We start from the raw sequence: 26463 nt of genomic DNA, 5'->3' as shown, positions 1-26463 counted from the left end.
CACCTCAAGAAGTTTGTCTCCTACTTTGACCCCAGCACGAGCTGCAGGGCCCTCTTCTGACACTCTAGAGATGAAAATACCCTGAAAAGGACATTATTAGGACATTAAAACAATCAACACACTCACACACACGCACAAGTATTTATCAAAACTCATGTATTGCATGAATGCTCATTGAAATGTACCTCGTCATCACCCTTATAGGGCGTAGATCCTTTCCCCCCTGCTATGCTGATGCCTAACCCACTGGTCTGCCTCAGGATAGTCAGGGTCAACTACAGATGAAGCAGAGAGATCAGAAAACAACAACAACAACAACAACAAAAATCATGCAGTGCATGCTTGTTAAGAAAGGAAATATTTATAATATGAATGACAGCATCCATGTTCAGACAGATCAAATATATTGTCCCAACCAATAGCCTTCTTTCCTTGATATATACACATTGCATTCATTTACATACTTTAAAAATTGAGCTCAAATTTATGGATCATTGGACAACCTGTTCATATTCAGACATACATTTAAAAACCAAGTTGAACCTCTGCTGATAAAAGAAGCCTTCAATATTTGCAAGTTGGATCAGCCTGACTGCTTGTGTATTTATTGATTTATTGATCGTGACGGACTAAGTGGTTTACTCACATCTTTCAATCTTTGGAGTGAAAAAGTCAACACAACAGGATTAACAGGATTATAAAACCTGATGTGAATTGTTAAATGTTACACAAACGGAGAGAACGGATTGCATGTCCTGACTTCCTGATGTGAATTGTACACGATGCAAAGTTAAGGCAGGTTTTAGGATGACTACAACTTTGTAAATGGTTACACAGAAAAACTGGGCAGCACAGACTTAACTGAGGGTTAAAAAAAAAACATACAAAAAACAAAAACCTTAAATAAACCTTTAAATCAGAGTCTTTAGAGATTTGAAAATCTGCAGACTGGTTCTGACTTTTAGCAATAGCACTAACGTGTCTAGACTGCAAATCAGGGCAAAAAGCTAGACAAAAGCAGTGTAGTGTCTTCCAGCCTTTACTTCCACTGGACAGTTTATACATACAGACAACATATAATCTATACAAAATGTGCACTGATATAATCTATACAGAAAGTTTGTTTCCAAGCACATGTTTTATGTTCATGTTTAACCGGTCATGTAAGTCTGTGGTGCTTGTAAGGAATCAATGAATGGTAAGTAGACGATTTCATTATAGTTAGCAAGAAATTTTTTTTCTTTTAATGTTTTTGTATTCTTTGATGAACAAAATGCTCAAAAGAACAGCATTTATTTGAATTTGAATTTTTTTTGTCTAATGTGTCTTGGTCATGACAAACAATCGTGTACATACAATTCTGAACAGCCAACACTAACAATAAAGTTGCTCCATGAATCAGAGAAAGATATCTGGTTGCACAAAATCGAGCCAAATTCCACTACTTTAACACTATATTTACCACTTTTACATATAACTTTATTAATCTGATCAAATAGTCAAAAGTCTGAAGAATCAAGGAGAGGAGGCCAGCGTTGCTGGGACAGGACACAAAGGATCTGTATAAAGAACACATGCTCAAGTTTGAACATCACCCATCTCAAAACTTGTATCGGTTCAAGTTTTGTAGATTAACGGCAAGAGACTCCACATCTAGTTCACTGTTATTGAACACTGTACTGTAATAGATTCATGACCTAAAAAGGAGGCTGAAGCCAATTCAATTCAATCTTATTTGTCCTTTTTTTATATATATAGAGACATCAAAAGATAGGAAAAAAAGAAAACTAATATCAACAATACAACGGAGGACAGTTTTATCATAACTTAACATTTGTATTGAATGATTCATTTAGGGCACACCTCACATAATAGTCATGACATACCCAATGATCATAAAATGAATGGGAGGGATGGTGAATTTTTTTGTGGGATGGACTAGATGTGGTTGATTCTACAGCAGCAGCCATGCAAAGTGGGTTAAGCGAGTGGGTAGATGCAGAAAAACAAAACTTAAGTGAGCAAGAGAGGGTCAATGAAATCTTTAGAGATGTACAGACATTTGTGTATCTAATATTCATTCTCAGCTTCAGGCATATTAAACAAACTGGAAAGTAATCTTATTTGGTCTAACGCTATGGCTGATGGCCACTTATCTTACAGTGGCACTGGGTCAGGAATTATAAAAAAATAATAATAGTACTATCCATTTACAAAAGTTTATAAATATGTATGACATGGATTGGTGTATTCAAATAGCAGATAACTTCTGCATGATTGTGTAATATATCTCAGAGAGGGTTCAACATTTTATTGTTGAAATTAGTTGCATGGCTAAAAATATCAATGGAAATAAATTGCACAATGGGAAATGTATAGTATTCATATCTTTTTATATTGCACTGTGAAAAAGAAACAAGAAGTAATTAGGCGGGTTAGCTTTTGGAGAATGAAAATCTCACTCCATCTGGTTCATGTGCTAATATAAGATGATTGATTTTAGGTGATTCTGGAACAAGAGTCATACATATGGTAGGGGTGTAACAGTACGTGTATTTGTACCGGATCGTTTCGGTACAGGGCTTTCGGTACGGTGCATGTGTGTACCGAATGACCGAATGCAATATTTTGTTTTGCGGAACATAGGTACATTTTCGTGTTTCCAAACGAACATATTAAGTAGCGGAAGTCTCCGCGTTCAGCGCAAATCCCGCCCTGCAGCTGATTCTAAGGCCGGTGACACATGGCTGTGTGGCGTGAGCGTGGCGTTTCTGCTGTGTGTCAGTTGCGTGACGGCTGCTTCGCGCTTTCTGTGTCTTTATACACCAGAATCGTGCCTGACGCGGCGCTGGCGTGCTGCTGCTACTGTTGGTGACATAGAGGGAGACCGCCGACGGACCAGGATCTTGTCTTCACGACAACAGTATCTATACTTCATGTTGAGCATAAAATTAAAGCCTACTGATAAAGGACACCGTCAACAGTATTGACGACAAAATAGACTATGTTTGACAGGTGCAATATGCCAGTGTGTCACCGGCCTAAGGTTTTCAAAAGGCATCACGCGAGTGTGAACACCACTACAACTAGGAAAAAACGACTGTAATTCAAACGCAGCTCCCGTCGGCATTTAAACAGACCTGTGCTCTTAATTCCGATCGGTCCAACGCAATAACGAAATCTGAGCAGCTCTAAAAACTGAAACTGTTGATGCTGCACTTTACACTTTGGAAAAGTTATATATATATTTTAAATATGAGCAGGCCTACAAGCTGGGATTGGTAATGCTGCACTGTAATCATAGTTATTTATTTATATTTTTCATTATATTTTATTATATGATATTGGTTTGAGACTGAGAGATTTTTATTTAGTGGAGAACTTTGCAGCAGTATTTTATTTCTTATTCTTTTTTTATTTTATATATACTTTATTAAAAAGTATTAAAAAAAAACAAATTGTTAAAAAAAAGTAATAAACAACCTGCAGTTTAATGTTTGCATTTCTTTCCCTTACTGTACTGAAAATGAACCGAACCGTGACTTTAAAACCGAGGTACGTACCGAACCGTGATTTTTGCCTACCGTTACACCCCTAACATATGGCATACGTCTTTTTTGTCAAGTAACAAATGTAAATTTCATTATGGACCTATAAAAAAAACTACTTTTATGGGTCTTGTTCATTTCAATAAGACAAAACAGAGACACTTGTAATATGATGCAGGAAAAGATAGATAAATCTTTCCACTAGCACATGTGTGCCCCTTGCTCCTTGACGGCAGAACCTGATGGAGGGGTCGGTGGTGGAAAAGAGGGAAGAAAAACAAGAAAATGACAGAAAAACTGGAGGCAGACAGTAACAGAACCTAGGTTTGGAGAAAAGCATGGTAAAGGAAAAACAATATTTCTGTAAAATTTAAAGGCAATTACCGAGTTAAAAAATATGTATATATAGTTTATGGCATGCTTTCAATAACCACAGAAAAAGCTTTGGTACATATACTTGCACTGTGAATTAATTACTGCAAAACTGTTCATTTGTTTTTACAAACTAAAGAACAAGACAAAATTACTTTCTGTGATAAATGACAGAATACAACAGATGCAGTTGACTGAGCTTAAAGGGATAGTTCACCCAAATATTAAAATTATGTTATTAATAACTCACCCTCATGTCGTTCCAAACCCATAAGACCTCCGTTCATCTTAGGAACACAGTTTAAGTTATTTTAGATTTAAGAGCTCTCAGTCCCTCCATTGAAACTGTGTGTACGGTCTACTGTCCATGTCCAGAAAGGTAAGAAAAACATCATCAAAGTAGTGCATGTGACATCAGAGGGTCAGTTAGAATTTTTTGAAGCATCGAAAATACATTTTGTCCCAAAAATAGCAAAAACTACGACTTTATTCAGCATTGTCTTCTCTTCCGTGTCTAGTGTAAGAGAAAGTTCAAAACAAAGCAGTTTAGTGATGTCCGGTTCGCGAACAAATCACTCAATGTAACTGGATCTTTTTGAACCAGTTCACCAAATCGAACTGAATCATTTTAAACGGTTCACGTCTCCAATACGCATTAATCCATAAATGACTTAAGCTGTTAACTTTTTTAACGTGACTGACACTCCCTAAACAAACCAATATCCCGGAGTAATTCATGTACTCAAACAGTACACTGACTGAACTGCTGTGAAGGGAGAACTGAAGATGAACACCGAGCCAGATAATGATTCGTTCACTAGTCAAGAACCGGTTGCATTGGTTCTCGGATCACCAGTAGTTCTTTTGGACAGTTCGATTCAATAAACCGGTTGAAGAAAACGGTTCACCGGTTCTTTTGCGCTCAACGTAATGGCATCATTGGCGATGATTGCCCTTGATTCAAGCCTTTGGTTTACCCGCGCTCATAACAGTAGCACAGAATCCGTTCAGAATCAATCACCAAAAGAATCAGTTCGGTTCAGACGCTCTGTGCATCGGTTTGCTTCACGCTGAATCACACATGTGCAGTATCATCAGCTCCTCGGTTCTCAAATCGGACGCGTCTGACAGAAACGGTTCTTGACTCGAGAACAAGTCAATCTTTTGTTCATTATCTGGCTCGGCTCAGTGTTCAACGCTCTCTTCACAGCAGTTCAGTCAGTGTACTGTTTGAGTACATGAATTACTCCGGGATATTGGTTTGTTTGAACTCAGAGGAAGTGTCAGCCACATTAAAAAAGTTAACAGCTTAAGTCATTTGTGGATTAATGCGTATTGGAGACGCGAACCGTTTAAAACTATTCAGTTCGATTTGGTGAAGTGGTTCAAAAAGATCCGGTTACATTGAATGATTCGTTCGCGAACCGGATATCAGAAACTGCTTTGTTTTGAACTCTCTCACAACAGACACGGAAGAGAAGACAATGATGAATAAAGTCGTGTTTTTTTGCTATTTTTGGGACAAAATGTATTTTCGATGCTTCAAAATATTCTAACTGACCCTCTGATGTCACATGGACTACTTTGATGATGTTTTTCTTACCTTTCTGGCCATGGACAGTAGACCGTACACACCGCTTCAATGGAGGGACTGAGAGCTCTCGGACTAAATCTAAAATATCTTAAACTGTGTTCCTAAGATGAACGGAGGTCTTACAACATGAGGGATAGTCAGTAATGACATAATTTTAATTTTTCTGTGAACTAACCCTTTAACTCTGTTTCATTGTTCAAGTACTCAACCCAGAACATTCCTTTAATCTTCAGCTTACACCATCACCATTTTCTTCTCCAAACACTAAGATCCATTACAGCTGTGATTTATTAATAAATGTTAGTTAGCATTTCCCTAGCCATCCGGTGTGGATTAATGAAGGATATTTGTGGTTCGTGATTCCCTGAACTGCAGGTGAATGATGAGTGAGTTAATGAATGATCGAAAGAGAGAGAGACAGCGAGGAAGAGAGCGGGAGTTTGGGAAGAAAGAGAATAGGTACAGACCTCTTCCTCCTCAATTCGAGCAGGCTCAATCAGCAGATTATTGACTTGATCAAAGGACACCCCCTGTTAGGACAGGAACCAGCGAGAGGGCATGCAGATTAGTCAGGCCAAAAACAAAACAAATTTTTTTTTAATGAAATAAATTTGAACAAACATTCACACAGCTGACTGAATGACAGTCACACCTCCAAACACACACACCTAGGCAGGGCAGCAGCACACACCCACAGTAAGACAGAGCGCTACCAAACCACCACATATACAGCAAACAACACTAACCTAAACACTTAGGCCCAATCCCAATTCTACCCCTTAGCCCTTCCCCTTTCCCCTTCGATTCTCAATGGTTGGAGGGGTAGGGAAAGGGGAAGGGCCAGATACCCATTCAAACGAAGATTTTTCAGGACCACACTTCAGACGAAGGGGTATGAATTATCTTGGAAACATGGCTGCTACAGCGAACAAAAAGACACATAAATGTAAGCTTTTCTGGCATAAATAAAGATTTTAACGAAAAGCAATCATTTGTTTTATGTTACATTCAATTGTGAGTTCATATTGATGGTCCTGTTACTCAAAGAAATATTTGCAAAAAGAGAGAGAGAGAGAGAAATGGACGTTTGTGCGTTTATCTTTTTAGAGTAAGTTTACTTAAAAACAGCGATTGTATCCTCTCGTCGCTGGAAAATATAATGTAGTTATTCAGTATTTAAACTGTATTTAATAAATACTGTATTTAATAAAAGTCGTGGGGCAGCGTTGACAAGTTTATTTTCTCCTGGATGTGTGAGCTGCGTGATTTCCGATATGTGTGTGTGTGTGTGTGTCAGTAAGCAGCTCATTAATACAGAACGATAATTAAAGGCTCTAATGCACACCAGTATATGTGTGTATTGTAAGAGCTAGACGACGAAGGATGGCGTGTGACTATTTTCTCCCCAACCCCTTGAGACTCTGTTTCAAGGGATAAGGGGAAGGGGTAGGCAGAGGGGAAGGGGAAGGGGAAGGGGTATAAAACAGAATTGGGATTGGGCCTTAATGAGCTGCAGACGCATTACAGGCGACAACAGACAACAGTCATCAACGATTAGAAAAGCACTAATCATACATCACAAACTAGTCCTGTGTCACAAGAGTAATATCTGCCGATTAAATTGGGTTATTTTCAAAAATTAAAAAAAAAAAAATTTGTAATGACAACATAGCACTGCTCAGTTCTCAGACTGCATTCAGCAAGTAGATTCAGATCATGAAATGAACAGCTATTATCTGGAAAAACTTGCCATTCATATTTGTACAAAAACATAATATTGTAATCTAAAATGTTTAGCAATTTAAGAATTTTTTTTACATTTTAAAAGACTTGATAGGGGAAAAAAACTGTCTGGATTAAAGGCGTAATATGTAAGTTTTTGCCACTAGAGGGCGCGTATTCAAAACAAACAAAGAAACAAAGGCGTAGTTTGATGATGCCGTGACTGAGTGTGGAATCATGGGAGTGGTCGTCTTCATCCCCACAGCCGCTGCAATCCGACAGGACTCGGGTAGAAATCATGTTTATGGATGAGCTGATGATTTATTAATGTAGTAGAAGGAAGCAGGGTGAGGCTGAAAGCTGTTGAAGTGAAACGAGGCCACTAAACAAGGGTGAAACATGGCTCGAAAGCAGCAGAGCTTTTATTATGCGACAGTCGACCGCTTCTGCTCCTTTCGGTCGTGTGTATGTGTAAAGCAGTGCTGTTTCATCATACTAAATACATTTGACAGTTCTGTTATAATGCTACTGTGCCGTCGTCACCGGTCTAACAAAATGCATAACATATTAAAGCGCATTTGGTTTCCATTTCCATGTTTTCTACAAAACAAAATCGTGGGATTATGACGTCACTGGCAGGCGACACAATAACACTATAGACACTGTCCGTGTCACTAGTAAAAAATAGCTTATTTCTCTGAATTTAAACATTCTTTGAAAAAAATGTGGGATAATGTAAGTACACAAGTCAGCAAAATATATAACACTGTTCTATTGGTTTTTGGATATTTTAATATAAAAATCTTACATATTGTGCCTTTAAGCAACCCAAGTTACAGGTTGTCAATATTAACCCCAGACAAATCACTACTGAGTCAATGCTATAACACAAAGCAATTACTCACATCCACATAAATGCCAATATTCACACAGGAACAGTAATCCAGATTTTTTTTCAAACTGAAAATATGCACACACAAGCCCTGCGCAGGCATTCCTCAGCCACTTATCCATCCAGTCCTGGAGACCGCACGCGCGCACACACACAGACCACACACACACCACACCACACACACCTCAGAATTCCTAACCCCAGAATTATGTACCAGATATACACAAAACTTTCTCACTCTTTTTATTTATTTATTTTTTGCTACCAGTAAAACCCCTAAATGGTTGATGCATTATTTCTAGCTAAATGCTTCTAGTATGTATTTTTAAGACCAATGAGAGTCCTCATATTTCTACACAATAATAATAATAGAAAAAAAAAACATAGTGGAATATTTCATTGATGTGAATCTCAGGTATAATTTAAAATGATCAGCACACAGACAGTTATGGAAAGGGGGACAAAGAGGGCAGTGTGCACTAATTTCCCCAGGCAGCAGAGACAGCAAATGATGATGAGAGGAAGCAAGAGCAGTGCTCAATTGGGGGGAGGGGGGGGGGGGCGTATTTCAAGCTGTGGAGGAGGAGCTAAACATAGCCAAAGCGTGGGGCAAAATAAGCTTTTTCACTGAGGTCCTGTCCTTTCAATCAGACCAAAGGCAGAGGTCATCATAAAACAAGTATCATTCAGGCAAAACAGTCTACGATATCCTTTGCATGCTGCCAATATTCATTCCACTGGCATGATGGCTCTGATACAGATAAAAATGATTGAAATAGCTGCATTTGAACAAATATTGTTGCAGAGGGGTCTAAAAGTGTGAGACTGCACACTAAAATGAAAGTGGGACAAACCAAAAAACACATTCTAAAATTTTCTAATAATTGAAGTACAGTACTGTTCAAAAGGTCAGAGGTCAGTAAGGTTTAACGATTTCTAAAAGATCATGCGTCAATGAAGACTTGCGCAATGGCTGCTGAAAAAAATTCAAATTTGTCATCACAGGAATAAATTATGCTTTAATATATTCTCATAATTTAAAATATTTAAAATAGTTATTTTAAATTGTAACAATATTGTACAAAAATCCTGTTTTACTTTGTTTTTAATCAAATAAATGCAGCTTCGGTAAGCATAAGAGACTTCTACTAACCCCAAAGTTTTGAACAATTATTGTAACTGAAAACTTTTCTTCTAATAATATTATTTATGATTAAACATTTGTATTCCGCTGGTAATACACTAGGGGTCTCAGACTTTTAGCAGTGTATTTTGTACATCTGGGACTGAAAAGAATTCTGTACTCTGCACTAAGATGAACATTATTAAACAACTCCACATGATAAAACCTCAGTTAATATAAACTGATTGAAACAGCGACCCATCTCTACACTCTCAGTTAAATATCCAAGCTTTTCTCGCACCATTCCTTCTAGAACTGAGCCCTTCTTACCTTCACTGGCTGCAGGGATGAGTTCATCTGACTCAGCCTGCTGTCTTCCAGCTCAGCTGCTTCTAGTCGGGGCTGAAAATGGGTATTGACCATTACTCCCTCCTCCTCCTCCTCCTCCTCACCGTTCCTCTCGTCCTCAGGGGTGTGAGCAGTAGGTGAGAGGCCGTCATGACTGAAGCCTTGCAGCAGGGCGGCGACGGTCTCGGGTTTGGGCAGCTTGGTGATCTTGAAGTGCTTTTTGTAGTGTGGTGTGTCTTTACGTATAAGCCGCTGTTTCTCTGCAGAAATAGGTGGCGTTCGAGAGTACTCATCGCTCCTTTCTGCATCTTCATCGTCGTCTTCATTTTCATCATCTTCCTCCTCATCACCACCACGGATGATGGGCTTTTCAGCAAAGTGCACAGTAGGCTGCGAAGACAAGAAATAGGGTTTGCTCATTTTACAGAAGGACTTTATGAAACAAATGGCAACATATTTACACAAACCTAAACATTATCTGTACAGTAGCTTGCACGTGTTCAATAGAGGTCACGGTTCCATGCAGGATGTGTTAAACTTTATACACACCTCAGTATACTCCACCTCCATCTCATCCAGCTCCTCCTCCTCTTGACCATGTCCATTATTAATCTCCACACCTGTACTGTTTATACCCCGCTTCTCTTCCTGAGAAGTGGCTGAGGCGGTGCTGCTGGATGTCTGAGAATCATGACTTTGATTTGACAGCCCACTCAACCGTTTCTCCTGTGAAGAACCATCATACATAATCAATAGAAAAAAACGGAGAAGTTTGTATTTATTATTTAAAAAATAATGGTAAAAAAAAAAACAGTTTTCATGTAATATAAAACATTTAATGTATTTAATAATATTTAAATAGCAATATATATACGTTGGCTTTCTTAAAGGTGGGGTAGGTGATTTTTCAAAAACGCTTTAGAAAACTGATTTGAAGAAGATCCGGTTACATCGAATGATTCGTTCGCGAACCGGATATGACAAACTGCTTTGTTTTGAACTCTCTCACAACAGACACAGAAGAGAAGACAATGCTGAATAAAGTCGTAGTTTTTGCTATTTTTGGACCAAAATGTATTTTCAATGCTTCAACAAATTCTTCGAATGAGCCTTTTACCAGACTTTTTTTTAACTTAATCAAACACTCTTTTTATTTTCATCAAAAAAAAGTAGGAGAAAAATATTATTGGACTGCTGTGCATACCTCTACTATTCGAGCTTTCATGTGCGCGGTTGCCATAATAATAAATACTGATACTGATACAGATATATATATACTGTATTTAGTAAGATGCACCTAAATATAATTCACAATATTTATAAACAGTATAAACAAATTTTTGTTTCCCATACTCAACAAAGAATTCCTGCAATGTAAAAGTATAGAGAAGAATAGTAAAAAATAAGTGTCAAATAAACTGCATTGGCATTCGTTATAAACTGTAATTGGTATTGTAAATACAGTTTACTGTCAGTGCAACATACCATGCATTTATATTCCATTCAAACTGATGGAAACTAAAACAAAAAGCAAAAATAAAACAATTGAATTTACCTCAGAGTCCGGTGACTCCAGATCCTCATCTGGCTTGGCTGTATAAGCCTCATTTCTTTTGGCTTCAATGACATTCTTCATCACCTTTAACTCACTGGGATGAGGTGTGGCTCTCCTCTGTAGACCCTGCTGGTTCACATATACAGCAAGAGTGTTAGCACATGCAGAAAAAATGTATGTAAACTGTTGTCCAGAAATCCTTAACATCCTGTACGCATTTGCATGCTCACCCTCCTCTCTGCCGCAGTCTCCTCATCTTCCTTTTCGTGTTTAGAGTCATCCTTGAACTGAATGACCGATACTCTGTTCAAATTATTGTCTGTGGGCCAGGTTTCATCAACACTCCTTTCCAGTAGATTCTCTGCAAAGTATATTATATAATAATATTGCAATATGATGTGTGTCCTGGATTCAATATGGGTGCAGTACGGGCATGGACCAGCCACAGTACTTTATGTAGTGACTTTAAATGGACTGTATTTGTAATAATCTGTATTTACTTGTACATTTTAAGCTATGGCTATGCAAAGCTGCTTTGGGTGTGATTATAACTTGACTATAGCATGCCAGCTCCATTCACAAGGACGGTTGAGTGTGTTACCAAGGCTCGATGAGGGTTGCTGAGGCAGCAGGTAGCAGGTGAGAACTTTTTCCCCAGTCTGCTCATCATCCTCTGTCTGGAACTTCAGCATGGGTTGAGACTGGTTCTCTGCCAGCCACATGGCCTTCAGGTTCAGATTGGCCAATGCGAATGGTAAACTCTGCAACCTGGGGTGGAGAAATTTCAGTGCATGAACAAAACAGCAGGTCGCAATTCTTATGGTCACTCTGACTAACCAACATCCAAAACCTTTGATATAGCGAGTTTAACATGTTTTGCTCTACAGAATGCATTTTCACCTGTTGCCTGCCACGTCCAGCACATGTAATTCTGTTGCATTGCCGAGCTCAGAAGGTAGTTTTCCCAAACGGTTATCTCTGAGGGAGAGGACGTTCAGGCTGACACAACCTCCCAGTTCTGCTGGCATGCTGCTCAATTGGTTTCGGTCCACATTCAAGTTGGTCAAATTCTTCAGCTTCCCAAGTGAGCGAGGGAGGGACTGAAAGAGAAAACAGCATGAGGAAGTTTTCACAATGGGCTCTGCTCTGACACGTCTGCTTTCCTCTTGCAATTTGGTAATGCAGTTCTGCTAACTGCATCGTTGGCTTCTTTGAGATCCATTTTTACTCATTTACGAGGCATTTCAGACGAAAGCATCCTTTAAACAAACTAAGAAACGTAATGTAAAGGGATTCCAAATTTCCAATGTATAGTTAACCTGTTGACAAATATTTCTACTACTTTAATATAAACCAAAAAATGTAATAAAAACTAGTTTGATAAAAACTATTATAATAATATGCAAGCATTACATTAAAAAATTATGCGATGATCCAAAACCAGTGACTTAAAGAAAGTGGAGTATGCAAATAAAAGCAAACATAACAGAGATCAGGTGATGCAAGTTGTGTACCTGGAGAAGGTTCTCAGTCAGCATAAGCTCTGTCAGGTTCTCACACTCGCCAAGAGAGTCTGTGAGATGCACTAAGCGGTTCTGGTTCAATTTCAGAATGGACAACTTCTTAAGTGAGCCTGTTGAGAAAAACTAATTTCATGGATGCCTTGAGATAAATACAAAAACAACTATAGTCATATTAAAATGGTTTCAATAAGAACACGGACTAAGGACAGAAACATGATTTTGAAACACACAGTGTACATTAGTGATAGTAGCCAAAATAAATAAAAAACATTAACTTTAAGCCTGTTATGACAGTGCAGCAATAGGATGACCTAAGTCTACTGGCACTAGGGGGCAGTGTTGTGATTTTCTAATCAATAAAAAAAATTCTCAGTTGATCGTAATAAACTTACATTTTAAACACTGACTATGACCATAATGGTTTCTAATTTGTTTATAAAAAATTCGGACAATTTTACATTACTAAAGGTGTATCTTGCTGTCCTGAAAGAAACCAAATATTTTTTACATATTTTGTTGTAACCTGATTGGAACTTTGAAAACAGGATTCCAAATTTCCCTCTGGCTAACCACAAGACTCGGAAGTCAGAGAAAATTGTAAAGTTTGTAATATAACAGGAACAGCAGGTGCATGTTAAATCACATGTGTAACTAACTAAATACCTACAGTACACCCTGTGAGCAAATAAGCTATCAGACTGAATGCAAGTGTGACAATTTTGGTGAGCATTGTTCTGACTGATTTTAGACTGGGCAGCACATCATGATTCAGAGTTTACGGTGAAGGCAAGTCAATATGTTTATTGTAACAGCCGTGTCTCTACGCAAAAGCAGGAATAATCTCATATTTCTTGAGGTTTGTAAGAGGGATATAGAGTTTCACCAATGCTGTCTGGCAAGACTTCCAGGAGGTTCTCAGAGAGCAGCAGGTCTGTGAGGGTGATAAGGCCACTGATCTCTGTGGGAAGCTCTGATAGACGGTTCTCTGACACGTCCAAGCAAACCAGCTGCCGCAGGTTCCCCAGCTCCTGTTAAACACGGAGGTCAACTTTCAGTCAGCTGAAAGTGAATGAAGGCACTCTAGTTTCCACTCCAGTTATCACCAGAACAGGCACATGGCACATGCATTCAGCTGTGCTGAAGGGAAAACATGTCTGAAAAGGTCAACATCTGCATGAATTTGAACTAGATATTTAAAACAATCAAGAGAGATTACCAGTATGATAATGAGCTAATCAGAAGCTATCTGTACTCACAGGAGGTAGTAAGGAGAGCTGGTTTCTGTCCAACCAAAGCTCACGAAGATTGGGCAGTGCCCCAAGTGTGTCAGGCTAAACAGAAGAAATAAAAAGAAAGCAGATAAAGACAGGATATGGAAAAAGAGAAATATGACATAATAAAAAATAAAGGAAAAATTTAAATGTAAAGAAAAAATGTAATAAAACTATATTACAGTTTTTCTCGATTGGTTTGGCTCATTTCTTGAAACCGAGATGACATTCTCAAAACCATAAGGTCATTTGGCCAAACAGTCTTACAGTTCTGCTCAACATTATAGCTCACTAGCAAAATCAAATATCTTTCCCCAAACTCTTCTTCCATGCTTCAAAAGCAGATTCCTTTCCCATATAAAAGGTCAGTACAGTCAAAATAGCACAGATCCTTCTCAATTGCCTTGGCACATGTGCATTCATTTAGTGCTTTTGTCAAAATAACCTGGATGGTTTAGCACAACACCATGGATCCCCTGCAAAAGCTCATATCTCTCCCAAAACAGTTTATCCATGTGTCAAAACTAAATATCCTTCTCATATAAATAGTCAATGCCCCCAAAATGCATTATACCTTTGGCATTGTTTAAGCACTGCAAGTCAAAATGCTTAGACGTTTTGTCACTGAGGCACAGGTCTAGCAACAGAATACCACTATGAATAAAACTAAAAGATTTTACAGTAAAATCAGCCTCCAATAAACCACTCATACTCAAGGAAACTGTAAACATTTTTATTTGTACAAAGAAATGTTAACATTAGAGAACATACTTTGAAAAGAAAACATATACAGGATTCTGTAAATGTGAACAGTTATAAACACAAACAAAAAAAACTCTAGCCTACCATACTGTAAATAAAGTTTCAGAACTATAGTACAGTAATATTTTCAGTGGTCGCCATTGTCACCCTCTCTTTCCTGGCCATCGACGCGCTGCTCTCTGTTAGGCCATAAAATGTTTGATTGGTCATCTGAGATGTGGGAAACTGCTCCTTCGTTAGTTCTAATTTCACATGATTGATTGTCAAGTACTGTCATAAATTTATCAAATGTTCCAAGAAATTCTTTCATGGTATTATATCTTTGACTAATTTTGACAGTTGAACAGACAATTGTGCATATGATGACTTACACAATGAAACCATGCTGATATGTTTTGGAGAGAGTAACCATTTCACTGAAAAATCAACTAATCAGTTTAGATCAGCAAGATCTATTTATTTGAAAAATGTGCTAAATGTGGGCTCATTGTGCTAACTGTAGCTACTTGTACATAATCATTTGAAAAAAAGCACATGTACTAAAGCATTTGCAATTTGATAAAACCAATGAAAAATGACATTCTGTTGTGAACAATTGCAAGGTGGTTTGGAGATTTGTCCATGTTATTTTGAGAATGTCATCTCGGTTTCAAGAAATGAGCCAAACCAATCGAGAAAAACTGTAAATGATAAATTAATCAGCAGTAGCTCAGGTGTTGGTTCAGTAAAGGAAATGATAATCGGAGATCCACTGGGCCAAACAAAAACAACAAGCTCTAAATAAAACTGAAAACATGGCATGCATGTGTGTGCATAAGCTAATAACTAAAACATCAATTATTCTCAGGACCAAAAAAAATTCTGTTTCAGTTCTTACCAAAACTTCCAGTACATTGCTTCCCAAATCCAGTTGTTCCAGTTTAACCAGGAAGGAAAGAGAGCTAGAGGAAGGTAGAGACAGATTTCACATTTAATGTTATTTAATGCATCCATTTTTTAAGGGTGTAAACAAAACATGAACACTGTGGATCTAATAACTGCAGTTTGATTGGAAAATACTCACGAGGGCAAAGATTTCAGTAGATTCTCCCTCAGCTCTAGAGTCACCAGGTTTGACAAGCTGAGAGGAGAAAAAAAGAAAAAGAGCTGAGACTGAGTGTCAGATGGTGAGTGTGTCACTCAGTTTGGAAGAGCAAGGGGATCCCCATCTGCACAACATCAACAGTAGCCAAACTCAATGTGTGTGTGTGTGTGTGTGTGTGTGTGTGTGTGTGTGTGTGTGTGTGTGTGTGTGTGAAAACTGGAAAGAGACTGTGTGTGTGTATGTGAATGGGATGCCTGCTTTGTGTGATAATTACAAAAGGCACAGAAAATTATAAAAAGACATTTAGATATTCTAAAATAATATGCACAGGTATTCCCCTTTGATACACATTGCTTTGATCCATTAATTCAATTACATGTTGCATAAAATTAAGGTTTTCTTTTTGAGGTTATACTACATTAACACGCATATAGTATCATATAAATGACTGACATAAGACACATATTATAATGCTTGCTTTTTATATCTATAATTCATTGTGAACGACTCATCCATGCATAGCTTCATCAAAAGTTTGATCTCGTAACATTTAATCAGACTGTCGAAAATGAAAATGATGGAATTGCCTTGGACTCTTGGACAAAAAGTCACCATCCTTCAGTTTTGTTTTTTTTGCTCATTTGCTTGTACATCACAATATAGAAAAGAAGACCTGTCTCTACATCCATTTCATTGGGACTTAATGAAAACATGAAAAAAAAAACATTTCATTTTTACATTATACATTTTCTTGTGGGAGGGACAACTTACACATATTTAAAAACATTAAAAAAAAATCCTAACCAAAAACAAATCCCCTAGAATAAAATGTGTTCATATAGACTTACTTTCCAATGTCATTGGGTAGAGACTGCAGCGACACGTCATTGAGTGATAGATGAGCCAGTCCTCTGAGCTGTGTGAAGCCATCAGGCAACCTGAGACCCACACAGACAAAAGAAAAATGAGACGCACAATGGAAAAGGTACTGACTGCCTTTTCTATTGTAGTTACTGCACAGCATTGACTGACCAAAACAAAGGGTCTGTTACATTCTCACCTGCTATAAAAATAACATTACAGCATATTAACAGAAACAGAACATATGATCATTTGAAAATGCTTTTTAGTGTCAGTCTTTCTTCTCCCTTCCCAACCGTTCTACACCTTTCATAATCAAGAAAGTGTCATTTGGTCTGAGGGAGAGCTTTGGGGGATTTGGGGGTCCTTCCAACGCACTAACCTGGACAAGGGGTTTCCGCTGAAGTCTGCGATCTCCAAGGCCTGACATAATTGAATGTTTTCGGGAATCTCAGAAATATCTGAGAGAGAAACAGTCAGAAAGGCACAGTCAGCAAGATATACTGGAGGAGTGTCACGACAAAATGAGCACTTTTTCAGGCTTTTTAATAATGGCTACCAGATGGCCTGCCCTGGAGGAACGGAGGGAGAGGGTGATTAGACTGTAGTGAGAGTTTTCTGTAAGTGTGTGTGTATCTTCCTCATAGGAAGATACTGCATAGTCTAAATACAGAACATGTTCAACATTCCCACAATCAATCCTGAGACTAACAGTGAATGTGCCTTGGGCTGTGTGAGGCACATGAGTAGACAATTGGGCGTTGAAATTGATGTACACTTCTTAAATAGACACGGCTCAAAGAAAACATTCCAGTGCACTTGTGTAAAGAAACTTTCAACTGCCACACAGGATGTGTAGGAACGTGTGTGTTAATATCTCTAGATGGATGGAGTTCAAAAGCAGCTTTATTTATCAGCAGCAGGGCACATTTAAGAGAGAGCTTTACAAACCATTTCTGGAGATGTCCATCTCCACCAGCTGCGTGAAGTTGGCAATTTCGGGTGGTAACTTTTGAATCTCATTGTCACTGAGGCCCAGCTTTCGCAAATTGTGCAATCTGAAGAAAGGCTGAAAGAGAAAGGAAAAGTAAGAATTAGACAAAACGCAGTCACATACTGGACAGACTACTGCATCAAGGGAGGCTCAATACAGATAGGCCTCATATTTTGGATGATGTTGGTAAAGTTATTGCAATCTCCTTATACTGGATACTTATTAGTTTCTGCCCATTTTAGCAACAGCAATAGATTATAGTGAAGATTATAGTGAGTTTTTTTCATTATTTATTTAGCCACTGGTTATCCCAAACCTGCGTGGCTTTCTTTATTTTCTGTAGAACACAAAAGTCAATATTCTGAAGAACCATTTTCATGACCGATGACATCAATTTTATAGAAAAGTTTCCACCAAATTAACTTTTTATGTTCCATAAAAGAAAGCAAGCCATACAGGTGTGAAACAACATGAGGGTGAATAAATGATTAGTAAATTTTCATTTTTGGATGATCATCCTGAAATGGATAAAGGAGCACTCTCTCTTGAAGTGTGCTTCCCTTTTAGGAGCTCATGTCACCATTTATTGGTTACGGCTTATAAAAGAAAAATAATTAAAGGTCAACTGGTATTTGACTTTTTTTGCATAAATGACATTATATCTGACTGATTTGTAGAAATCAGAGTGACTGGTGACAATGAAAAACACAGATGGGTCAAGCACTACTAGACACTACATGGTTGCAGATTTACAACAAACCAGGAAATGCAATCATTGCTATGCTACAATTGCAAATAACAGCTTGCCAAAAAATTGAAAAGGCCAATGAAATTCAAATTACAAAACTTCTTGCATTTGAATGTTACTTCAAGGAGCCAGATTAGAAACTAATGACCACATTTCAAATTACTGTCAAAAGTTCATCCACACACACTTCTCTAAACAACTAACAATCATATAAAGAGAAGGCAAACATGTGTGTGTCTGTTTTTGCATGCCATGCTACTCCATCAAGAGCTCGCTTGTTAGTTGGTCAAATTAAGTACATTCCTGCTGCTGTGGCCCGTCGTGGGGAGATGGGGATTCAGTGTGTCTGCAATGAAAATAAACAGCTAGAACCTTTTTTTTCCCACACCATTTATGTCAAACAAAATGTGATTTTACGCAATTGAGATCTGTGCATTTTTTTTTTTTTGCAACAGTGCATTTTCTGCTTGGGCGAGTGCTTCACTGACAGCTTAAAATCACCTGCATGCCAGCAAATTACTTATTCCAGACATTTTATTAAGCTTTAAGTTACATCTGAAATTAAAATGGATCAACTTATAATCATTATTAATAAGCCCACAAACTCATTCTCTAAAATGAGCACCACCATGCTGGCAGCTGACATGTATCACATGACTAAGTGATGGGATATATGAGACTTGTTAGAAATGAGACCAAAATACACATACACATTAAGTAATATACTCAGCTGCTGCATACAGGACTGAAATAATTACAAAATAAGTGGTGCAATGATGACACATGGTTGAACTACTCATGTCACCGTAAACATTTGGAGAAAATGCTGAGATGCCCTCACATAGAGGCCATCAAAACACATACCAGCACTAGGGATGGGTATCGTTAAGGTTTTAGCGGTATTACTACCCTTACTGATACTGCTTAACGGTCTGGTACTTTAACGGTATTCTTATCGGTACTTTGTGTTGTGTTACTTTGTGTTGTGTTAGCCAGTCGAAAACTTTGCATTTCTCTGTCTGCACATAAAGCACTTTTGAAAGATGCTTTGACAGATTGCTTGCGTTTCCACCCTTACATGCAAAAATTTTGTTGCACTTATGACAACGAGCTTTGTCTGCATCAACTCTAGTGAAGTATAACCACACTTTGGAACGTTTTGCTCTCTTCGCCATCGTCACTCTTTGTATTAAGCAGGAGTTTTCGTACTGTAAGGGGCCGTTCACATATCGCGTCTAAAGACGCGTGGAAAATGCTAAGCGCCGCTTTCTGATTTTTTTCCCCCAAAGCCTTCGGGCACTTGCGCTCCTGAGGAGTCTGCCGTTGCTAAGCAACCATGACCTGCTCTCTCCATGAAGACGCGGAAATTTCAGCAATGGATAAATGGATTTGCAGCACTAAAAACTGCTTGCAGTAGCACTGCTACTAAATTAATTTAAAAATCCACATACAGCTATCAGCTGTTCCTTCATCTAGGCTGAGCTTTCAACGTTGTTATGGAAAAGGTGAGGAAGTTAGGGGCCTTTCACATATCGCGCCTAAAACACATGGAAAATGCTAGGAGCACAGCTTTTTCTTTCCAAAGCGCTCGGGCAGTTGCGCCCCTGAGGCGTCTGCCATTGCTAAGCAACCATGACGCGCTCTCTCCGCTTGCAGTAGCTCTGCTCCTAAATTTATTTCAAAAACGGCAATCCATATACAGCTATGGTCAGCTGTTCCTTCATCTTGGCTGAGCTTTTAACGTTGTTAGGGGAAATGATGAAGCTGATTGGTTAGTTCTTGTCACAAGACCCGCGGTGCGCTTGCGGCTCTTTGAAAAGTTGAGATGTTTTTAACTCGATGCGGTGCGGACACTCCTGGAAAAAACGAGCGCGTCGCTTCCATTATGAGCGCGCATACCCCGCGCCTACATTTGAAATAATAAACTTGAGCGCGCAAAAGACGTGATATGTGAATGGCCCCTTATGCGTGTGTGTGCGCCGCGCTCGTTCTTGTTGTGTGTGTGTGACTGACAGACAGCCTCCGTAGCAGTGTTCGAATTGAGTCAAAGCTCTTATGCCCCCCCCCCCCCAAAATAAACAACTAATAATATACATATTTGTATTTATATATTTCATATAATAATATAATTTACTTTACTTGTGAATTTAGTTTACTTTGTGTGTTTCATAACATGTTTTTGCAGCTGAGCATTTACTATGTAAAATTAAATAAAAATCTATGAAATAACAAGATGGCTCTTCTCTTCTTTCCCTTGTCCATATCTGAGAAAATAATGTAAGATGTAAGTTGTAATATTATATTTGTTGTCGTTACTGTGAATATATTTAAGAAAGCACTCCATGTTATTCATGCTACTTATTAAGGTTATTAATGGTGATATACTTTGAACAGTGCACATGTAGGCATTTTATTTCATTAAAAAAACTAATTTATCTTGAATGTAGTTACATAACCCTTTCATATTTTCAAGCAGAAGTTGTCATAGTTGGGTAAACTTCTATAGTGGTGAATGAGAGTATATGTTTAAATATATGTTTTGTCACAATAGTGTTTCTACAAGAGGGAAAAAAATAGAAATAATTTGATACGATTACGATGCTGATGACCATTCAATCAATTTTGATCTCTTGATTCACTATCAATTCACATGAATAGGCCTACTGTACTTACTTTTCTTGGGTTAAACTCAGTATTTTCTTGCATTAATTAATATTCACTTGTGTGTGCTTATAGGAGTATCTTTTTAAAATGTATAATCTAGTGTTTGATCATGTCTAAATATTTATTTAAATGCAAAACCTAAAAATAAGTAAGCAGTTATGACCTGCAATACTCTTTTGAGCAACTAGAGTATGTATATTTATTAGAGTGGGTAAACAATGGCATTGCAAATGGAAATTATTATTTTTCTGGCCACAAAATGACTTTAATTTGCCTCTTTGCATTGAATTTAAAATCCTTTTCTCCACTTAACCTTAAATACTACACTAATTGTATTAGGCTATACATAATAATGGAAAATAGGATACAATTCATAACAAAAACGGTTGATCTGCATGTTTGTCTTCGGCGTAATAATCAATGTATGTGTGTCTCACGCACAATTCGTGAGAGTTAGCAACCCTGCTTTATCATCGTTGACACAAAAAAAGCCTTCACCTGATGAACATTTTCATCAGTAATAATGTCCTTAATTAAATTAACACTGTTTTTGAGCAGTTAAGGTTACTAGATTTAAAATGATTTGTTTAATTCAGAATGGGTGCAATGCTAGCTCCAAACAAGATTCTATTTTTCTCAGAATTACGTTAGATGGCTAATTACAACTAACAAGTCGATAGTGAGCTAGCATCATAAGATAAAAAAAAAACAACTATTGACAGACCAAGATTACAAGTGACTCTCTGATTCTAAGATAAACACTTATTCAGTAGCAATAAATTAGGTGTACCAAACAATCATAAAACAAAGATATATTATCTTACCGTTATCGTGAGGTAAAATAATGACGAAGGATCACTCTGTCAGCCAATCACACAGCGACGTCGCGCCCGCAGTCTGTAAATTCCTTCAGAAAACAGCGTGTGGCGCACTTGAGCGTATTTTCAGATGCACATCTAATTTGAAGTAGCTTTTTATGGGAGCGGCACTTTTTACAGTCTATGGAGCGGCAGCGCAATACTTTGGTAAAAAATAGATAGATAGGGCTATGTCAAATATTGTTTCTATTTTAGTTTTAATGAAAAACCAGGGGACCCCCCAAGGTCATTTTTTTGGGCCTTATGGGGGGTCCCTTGATGCTTATGGGGGGTCCCGGACCCCCCCAGCCCCCCCTCAATTCGAACACTGCTCCGTAGCGCACATGAGAGATCTCGCAGATTTCACAGACAGACGTCTTAATAATATCGCAAATAAGAAATGTTTGGTAAGATAAAATGTGCACGATAACATTATTAAGCAAATCTCTTCGCCATCGTCACTCATTATTAAGCGGGAGTTTTCATACTGTTATGTCTGTGCGTGCGCCAAGCTTGTTGTGGTGTGTGTGTGTGTGACTGACAGACAGCCTCCGCGGCGCTCATGAGAGATCTCGCAGATCTCACAGACAAACGTCTTAATATGATCGCACATTAGAAATGTTTGTTGAGATAAAATGTGCACGATAACATTATTAAGCAAAAATACATATACAACCGATACCGTCAGATCTTACTGATACTACGGTCTTTCTAATTTAGCACCGGGGCCATTTTAATACCGGGTTTCGGTACCCATCCCTAACCAGCACTAACTTCCTTTAATTATCAACATGGCAGGCGAGGGGTAGAGCATCGCTGACAGGTAAGGTGGCCACCCTCTAATAAGCCCAAGGGGGTACAAGGGGTACGTTTCTGAGGGACAATGTGGGACACCCCATGGGCAGACTCACTGATAGTGGTTTACCCATTTCTAGCACATACCACCTTACATGGTATATTAATAATGCCCTATTCCCCTAAACATGTGTAATTGCTGATGTATGCTCATGACAGAATTGACAGATGCACTTCCACTTACGATTTACTTTAGCTATTTTATTAATTTTTCATTACAATTTATTCACTTTAAATAAATTATAATATAAATAAAAATAAATTATAGGATTTAAATGAATTGTAGTTGCTCAACACCACAGGAAAAGTAAAAAAAAAAGTCTGACATCACAACTCAAGGGAAGAGAATTCACTCATTCACTAATCCCTATATAGTGTATGGCAGTTGAGTTCACTATATCAGGAAGGAGTGAATAAATAAATAAGTGAACGGATTCGGACAGTGACGTATAACCTACACTGCGCGTGAGACTTGGAGCTGTTGCAAAAACATTGCCATGTGTACTTTTATATTACATCTACCTAATTTTAGAAAATAATACTAATAGCAATAATACTCAAAATTACTTTATATTGCAGTTATACATACCTCCCGCGTCAGCTTTGTGGTTTCATCGATAGTATATAGTAATAATAAGTATTACTATATATATATATATATTGTAATGCTTTTATGTTCATAATCATTAATTGCTATTAAAATAACGTACTGAGAACAAAAATAAACACACATAAACGTTCATAACTATGTATTTATTACTTTTAGTATCTTGACACTTGCTCAAGCAGCGTTTGAGCTCAGATAAGATGGTTGTTGAGCGTCCACAGGCGACTGTTAATTTTACATCGGAATACACTACCTGTTATTAACGGAAAAATGTAAATTATCCACCAAATTATCATTTTTGTAAGTTAACAAGGATGCCACCTCAGTAAATTAGTCAAATAGTAAACTGAGTTATTGCCTACATAACATATTTTAATATAAATAATGTAGGAAAAACGTTAAAACAGAAATAATAAAGATGTAAACTTCATCTCTCATTCAAACTCGCTCGCTCTCGCAGTAGCGTGCTGAACTGTCAAGTAATGTTTGTTTGGCTGCCTGAGGCTCAAGGATATAGAGCCATCAACTTTTTTTGAGCAAGCATTGATTTTGCGTGACACAGTCTCAATTTGCGGGACGCATGAATTGGGCTTCAAACGCTGTGCGTGCACGCGCTACGCGGGATGGGTGGTCACCCTACTGACAGGTGCCTGAATGTCAACTGCAACTCAGGCCGTCCTGAGTGGGAGCCTGAAGTCTACTGGGGGGAGGAAGCTCTCTAGTGAAGACCTGATTATAAACACACATAAAGTGCCCCATTCATCACTGCGGCCATATGCCAGGCAAGCCAAAGACCATATATTTACCAAATCTCACACACTCAAAAATACACTGTTTTCATTGTCCAGTAATCCATCTGCTTCCCATGCGTGTAAACAGATTTGATGGTCAGACAAGTCTCATGTCCCTCTAGGGCTAGGAATCGAGAGTTTGATACGTTTTAGGATCTGACCGAATTGCCTTTATACGGTATTGAAAAATGTCTTCTTGTTTGGTACCAAACTTCGATACCTAATGGGTTAATCTGGTCAACGTCAGTGAGCCAGTTAGTGTGCAGCATGCTTGATGTGCCTAAATCAAGTGCTGGTGATTGGCTCTGGTGAGGCATCCAGGAAAAACTCCCAGAGACTTTGGTCACACGTGAGGCTGTAGTGTGTAAGCATCTGACCCCCAAAGATTTAAAGCTACGTTTACGCTAGTGCTTTTTCGTTTTAAAACTGTGTTCGAATGGTCGCCATCTAGAACCCCTAACCCTTCCACGATGCTGATTTAAAACAAGCAAGCAGTTCTTCAAGCTCTTGTGTGCAATCCAGGGTTGTAACGGTGAGATTATTTTCCCACTGGTTAATTGACGCGTTACAACACCAATAATACCAGTATCACTGTCCCTCTTTTCCTCGCTTCCTTTCACTTTTATATAGCTTGTAAATGCAGCATGCGCATTTTACTTTAACTTTCAAATAGCGGCAATTCGGCTTAAACCAATTGTGCGTTTTTAGTTCTTTTGAATTTTTCTTTTCCTCACTTTCCTTTACTTTTAAATAGTTTAAAAGCATAGTGCATTTTACTTTCACTTTCGTCAATTGCTTGAATGCAACAATAAAACGTCAAACTCACTTTAGCCTTTATATAAAAGAGAACTGTAATAAAACGAATAAAAATTACACCATGCTATAGGGCAGGCTATGTCTAATATAAAATTACAAATAACTTAAAAGTTTAAACAGGTATACATAACTGTAAATAAGTTAAAATTTATAATATATAATCAAATAAATAAAGCCCCTTTCACACTGCACGTTGGACCCGGCATATTGCCGGAATATTGCCGGCTAGCCTTCTGACCTAGTAACATTGCCGGGTTCAACCCGGGACGAGCGCTGTGTGAACAAAAGCCAGATCTAATGCCCTGTCGAAGTGATGACGCGCGTTATCGCGCAAATCTTTTACCGGCTGTTTTGAAGGAAGATCAACATTCGCGACGAGAAAATATGTGCAAACTGTAATGAAGCAGAGATCAGTTAGTTCCTCACTTTCCGCGCTGACGCCGAGATCGTTCCCTACTTCAGTGAAAGTATAATGTGCCTAAAGTTTTCGACTCATACATTACACGTCACACCCTGATGTCACGTGTCATTACGGGATCTTTACGGGTTGTGTTTGAAAGCACGCACATATCCCGAGTAATCACTAGCAGTGTGAAAGTGCAAAATCTAGCGACCCAGGAACAATTGCCGGAACACTTTACCCGTGTATATGCCGGAATGGCAGTGTGAAAGGGGCTTAAGAAACACAGAACGTATATTAGCAAAACGAATAAGAAAGCTTTGAGGCAAGCCAAACACCTTGATGTCAATTAAAATAAACAAATTACACAGTAATATTTAAGTTTAAATAAAGTAAAAATCAGCAAACACTGTGGAAACAATTGAAAAACAAATGTTTTAAAAAAAATGTCCAATCTCACCTAAGATATACGGCAAGTCAACAGGCTTTTCAAAATCTAAAATATTGCCAAACAGGTAATTTTGCATTTTCATTTTGAAACTAAATCATCCTCTATCCTCTTGTCTGTCTCTCCTCACTTTTTCTTGTCAGTCAGCTCAACTCACTCTCCTCACTGGATAACTGAAATCTGATCTGTGATGCGACTGTCATTCGGCACGCTGCATTGAGCAGCCGCATTCAGTTCAGAGTTAATTTCGTCAACGAAGACGAGGACAAAAAATATTCCCTAATGAAACTTTTTTTTCTGTGACTTAGACAAGATGTTGACGAGCTAAACCTAAAATATGATGATAAAAACTATGACGAAATTTATGCCGCGTCTTCGTTAACAGGACAAGACGGGACTATAATGTTATTTGAGGACTACTGGACATTAAAAATACATCCTACATACTACTGTTTTGTCCTCCAAAATCCCTGTCATTGCATTTGCATTCGGATAAGGGGCTTTCACATTTCTAGTATCAGTATGGCAGCCGCAGTGGATGGATAGACTAACAAAATGCAAACTAGTGATCTGAAACAATGGCCTCAGCACCCAAAGGGTGACCAGATGTCCTGTTTTTCCTGGGAGT

The 26463-nt window shown here is 38.2% G+C and overlaps 1 protein-coding gene across 14 annotated transcripts in view; it reads right to left on the bottom strand.

Moving 5' to 3' along the window:
• LOC132107407 (protein scribble homolog) overlaps window positions 1-26463 on the bottom strand; it is an 87883-nt gene that overhangs the window by 29497 nt on the left and 31923 nt on the right. For 11 of the 14 annotated variants that reach the window (XM_059513621.1, XM_059513649.1, XM_059513652.1 and 8 more), the window contains exons 2-18: window positions 17607-17724; window positions 17038-17116; window positions 16643-16732; window positions 15774-15830; window positions 15588-15651; window positions 13934-14008; window positions 13561-13705; window positions 12669-12787; window positions 12055-12254; window positions 11756-11922; window positions 11385-11515; window positions 11155-11283; window positions 10149-10325; window positions 9582-9989; window positions 5982-6044; window positions 186-275; window positions 4-81 (exon numbers count right to left, since the gene is read on the bottom strand). In XM_059513621.1, coding sequence (XP_059369604.1) covers window positions 4-81; window positions 186-275; window positions 5982-6044; window positions 9582-9989; window positions 10149-10325; window positions 11155-11283; window positions 11385-11515; window positions 11756-11922; window positions 12055-12254; window positions 12669-12787; window positions 13561-13705; window positions 13934-14008; window positions 15588-15651; window positions 15774-15830; window positions 16643-16732; window positions 17038-17116; window positions 17607-17724 — 2190 coding nt within the window. The remainder of the gene's footprint in view (window positions 1-3; window positions 82-185; window positions 276-5981; window positions 6045-9581; window positions 9990-10148; window positions 10326-11154; window positions 11284-11384; window positions 11516-11755; window positions 11923-12054; window positions 12255-12668; window positions 12788-13560; window positions 13706-13933; window positions 14009-15587; window positions 15652-15773; window positions 15831-16642; window positions 16733-17037; window positions 17117-17606; window positions 17725-26463) is intronic. The other 3 variants (XM_059513626.1, XM_059513657.1, XM_059513645.1) reach the window with 2 other exon arrangements.

This window comes from Carassius carassius, chromosome 2 (genome assembly GCF_963082965.1).
Source record: "Carassius carassius chromosome 2, fCarCar2.1, whole genome shotgun sequence".
NCBI classification, from domain to species: domain Eukaryota; kingdom Metazoa; phylum Chordata; class Actinopteri; order Cypriniformes; family Cyprinidae; genus Carassius; species Carassius carassius.
Note: the sequence above shows the minus strand (reverse complement) of the source record. Positions and strands in the feature narration are given on the sequence as shown.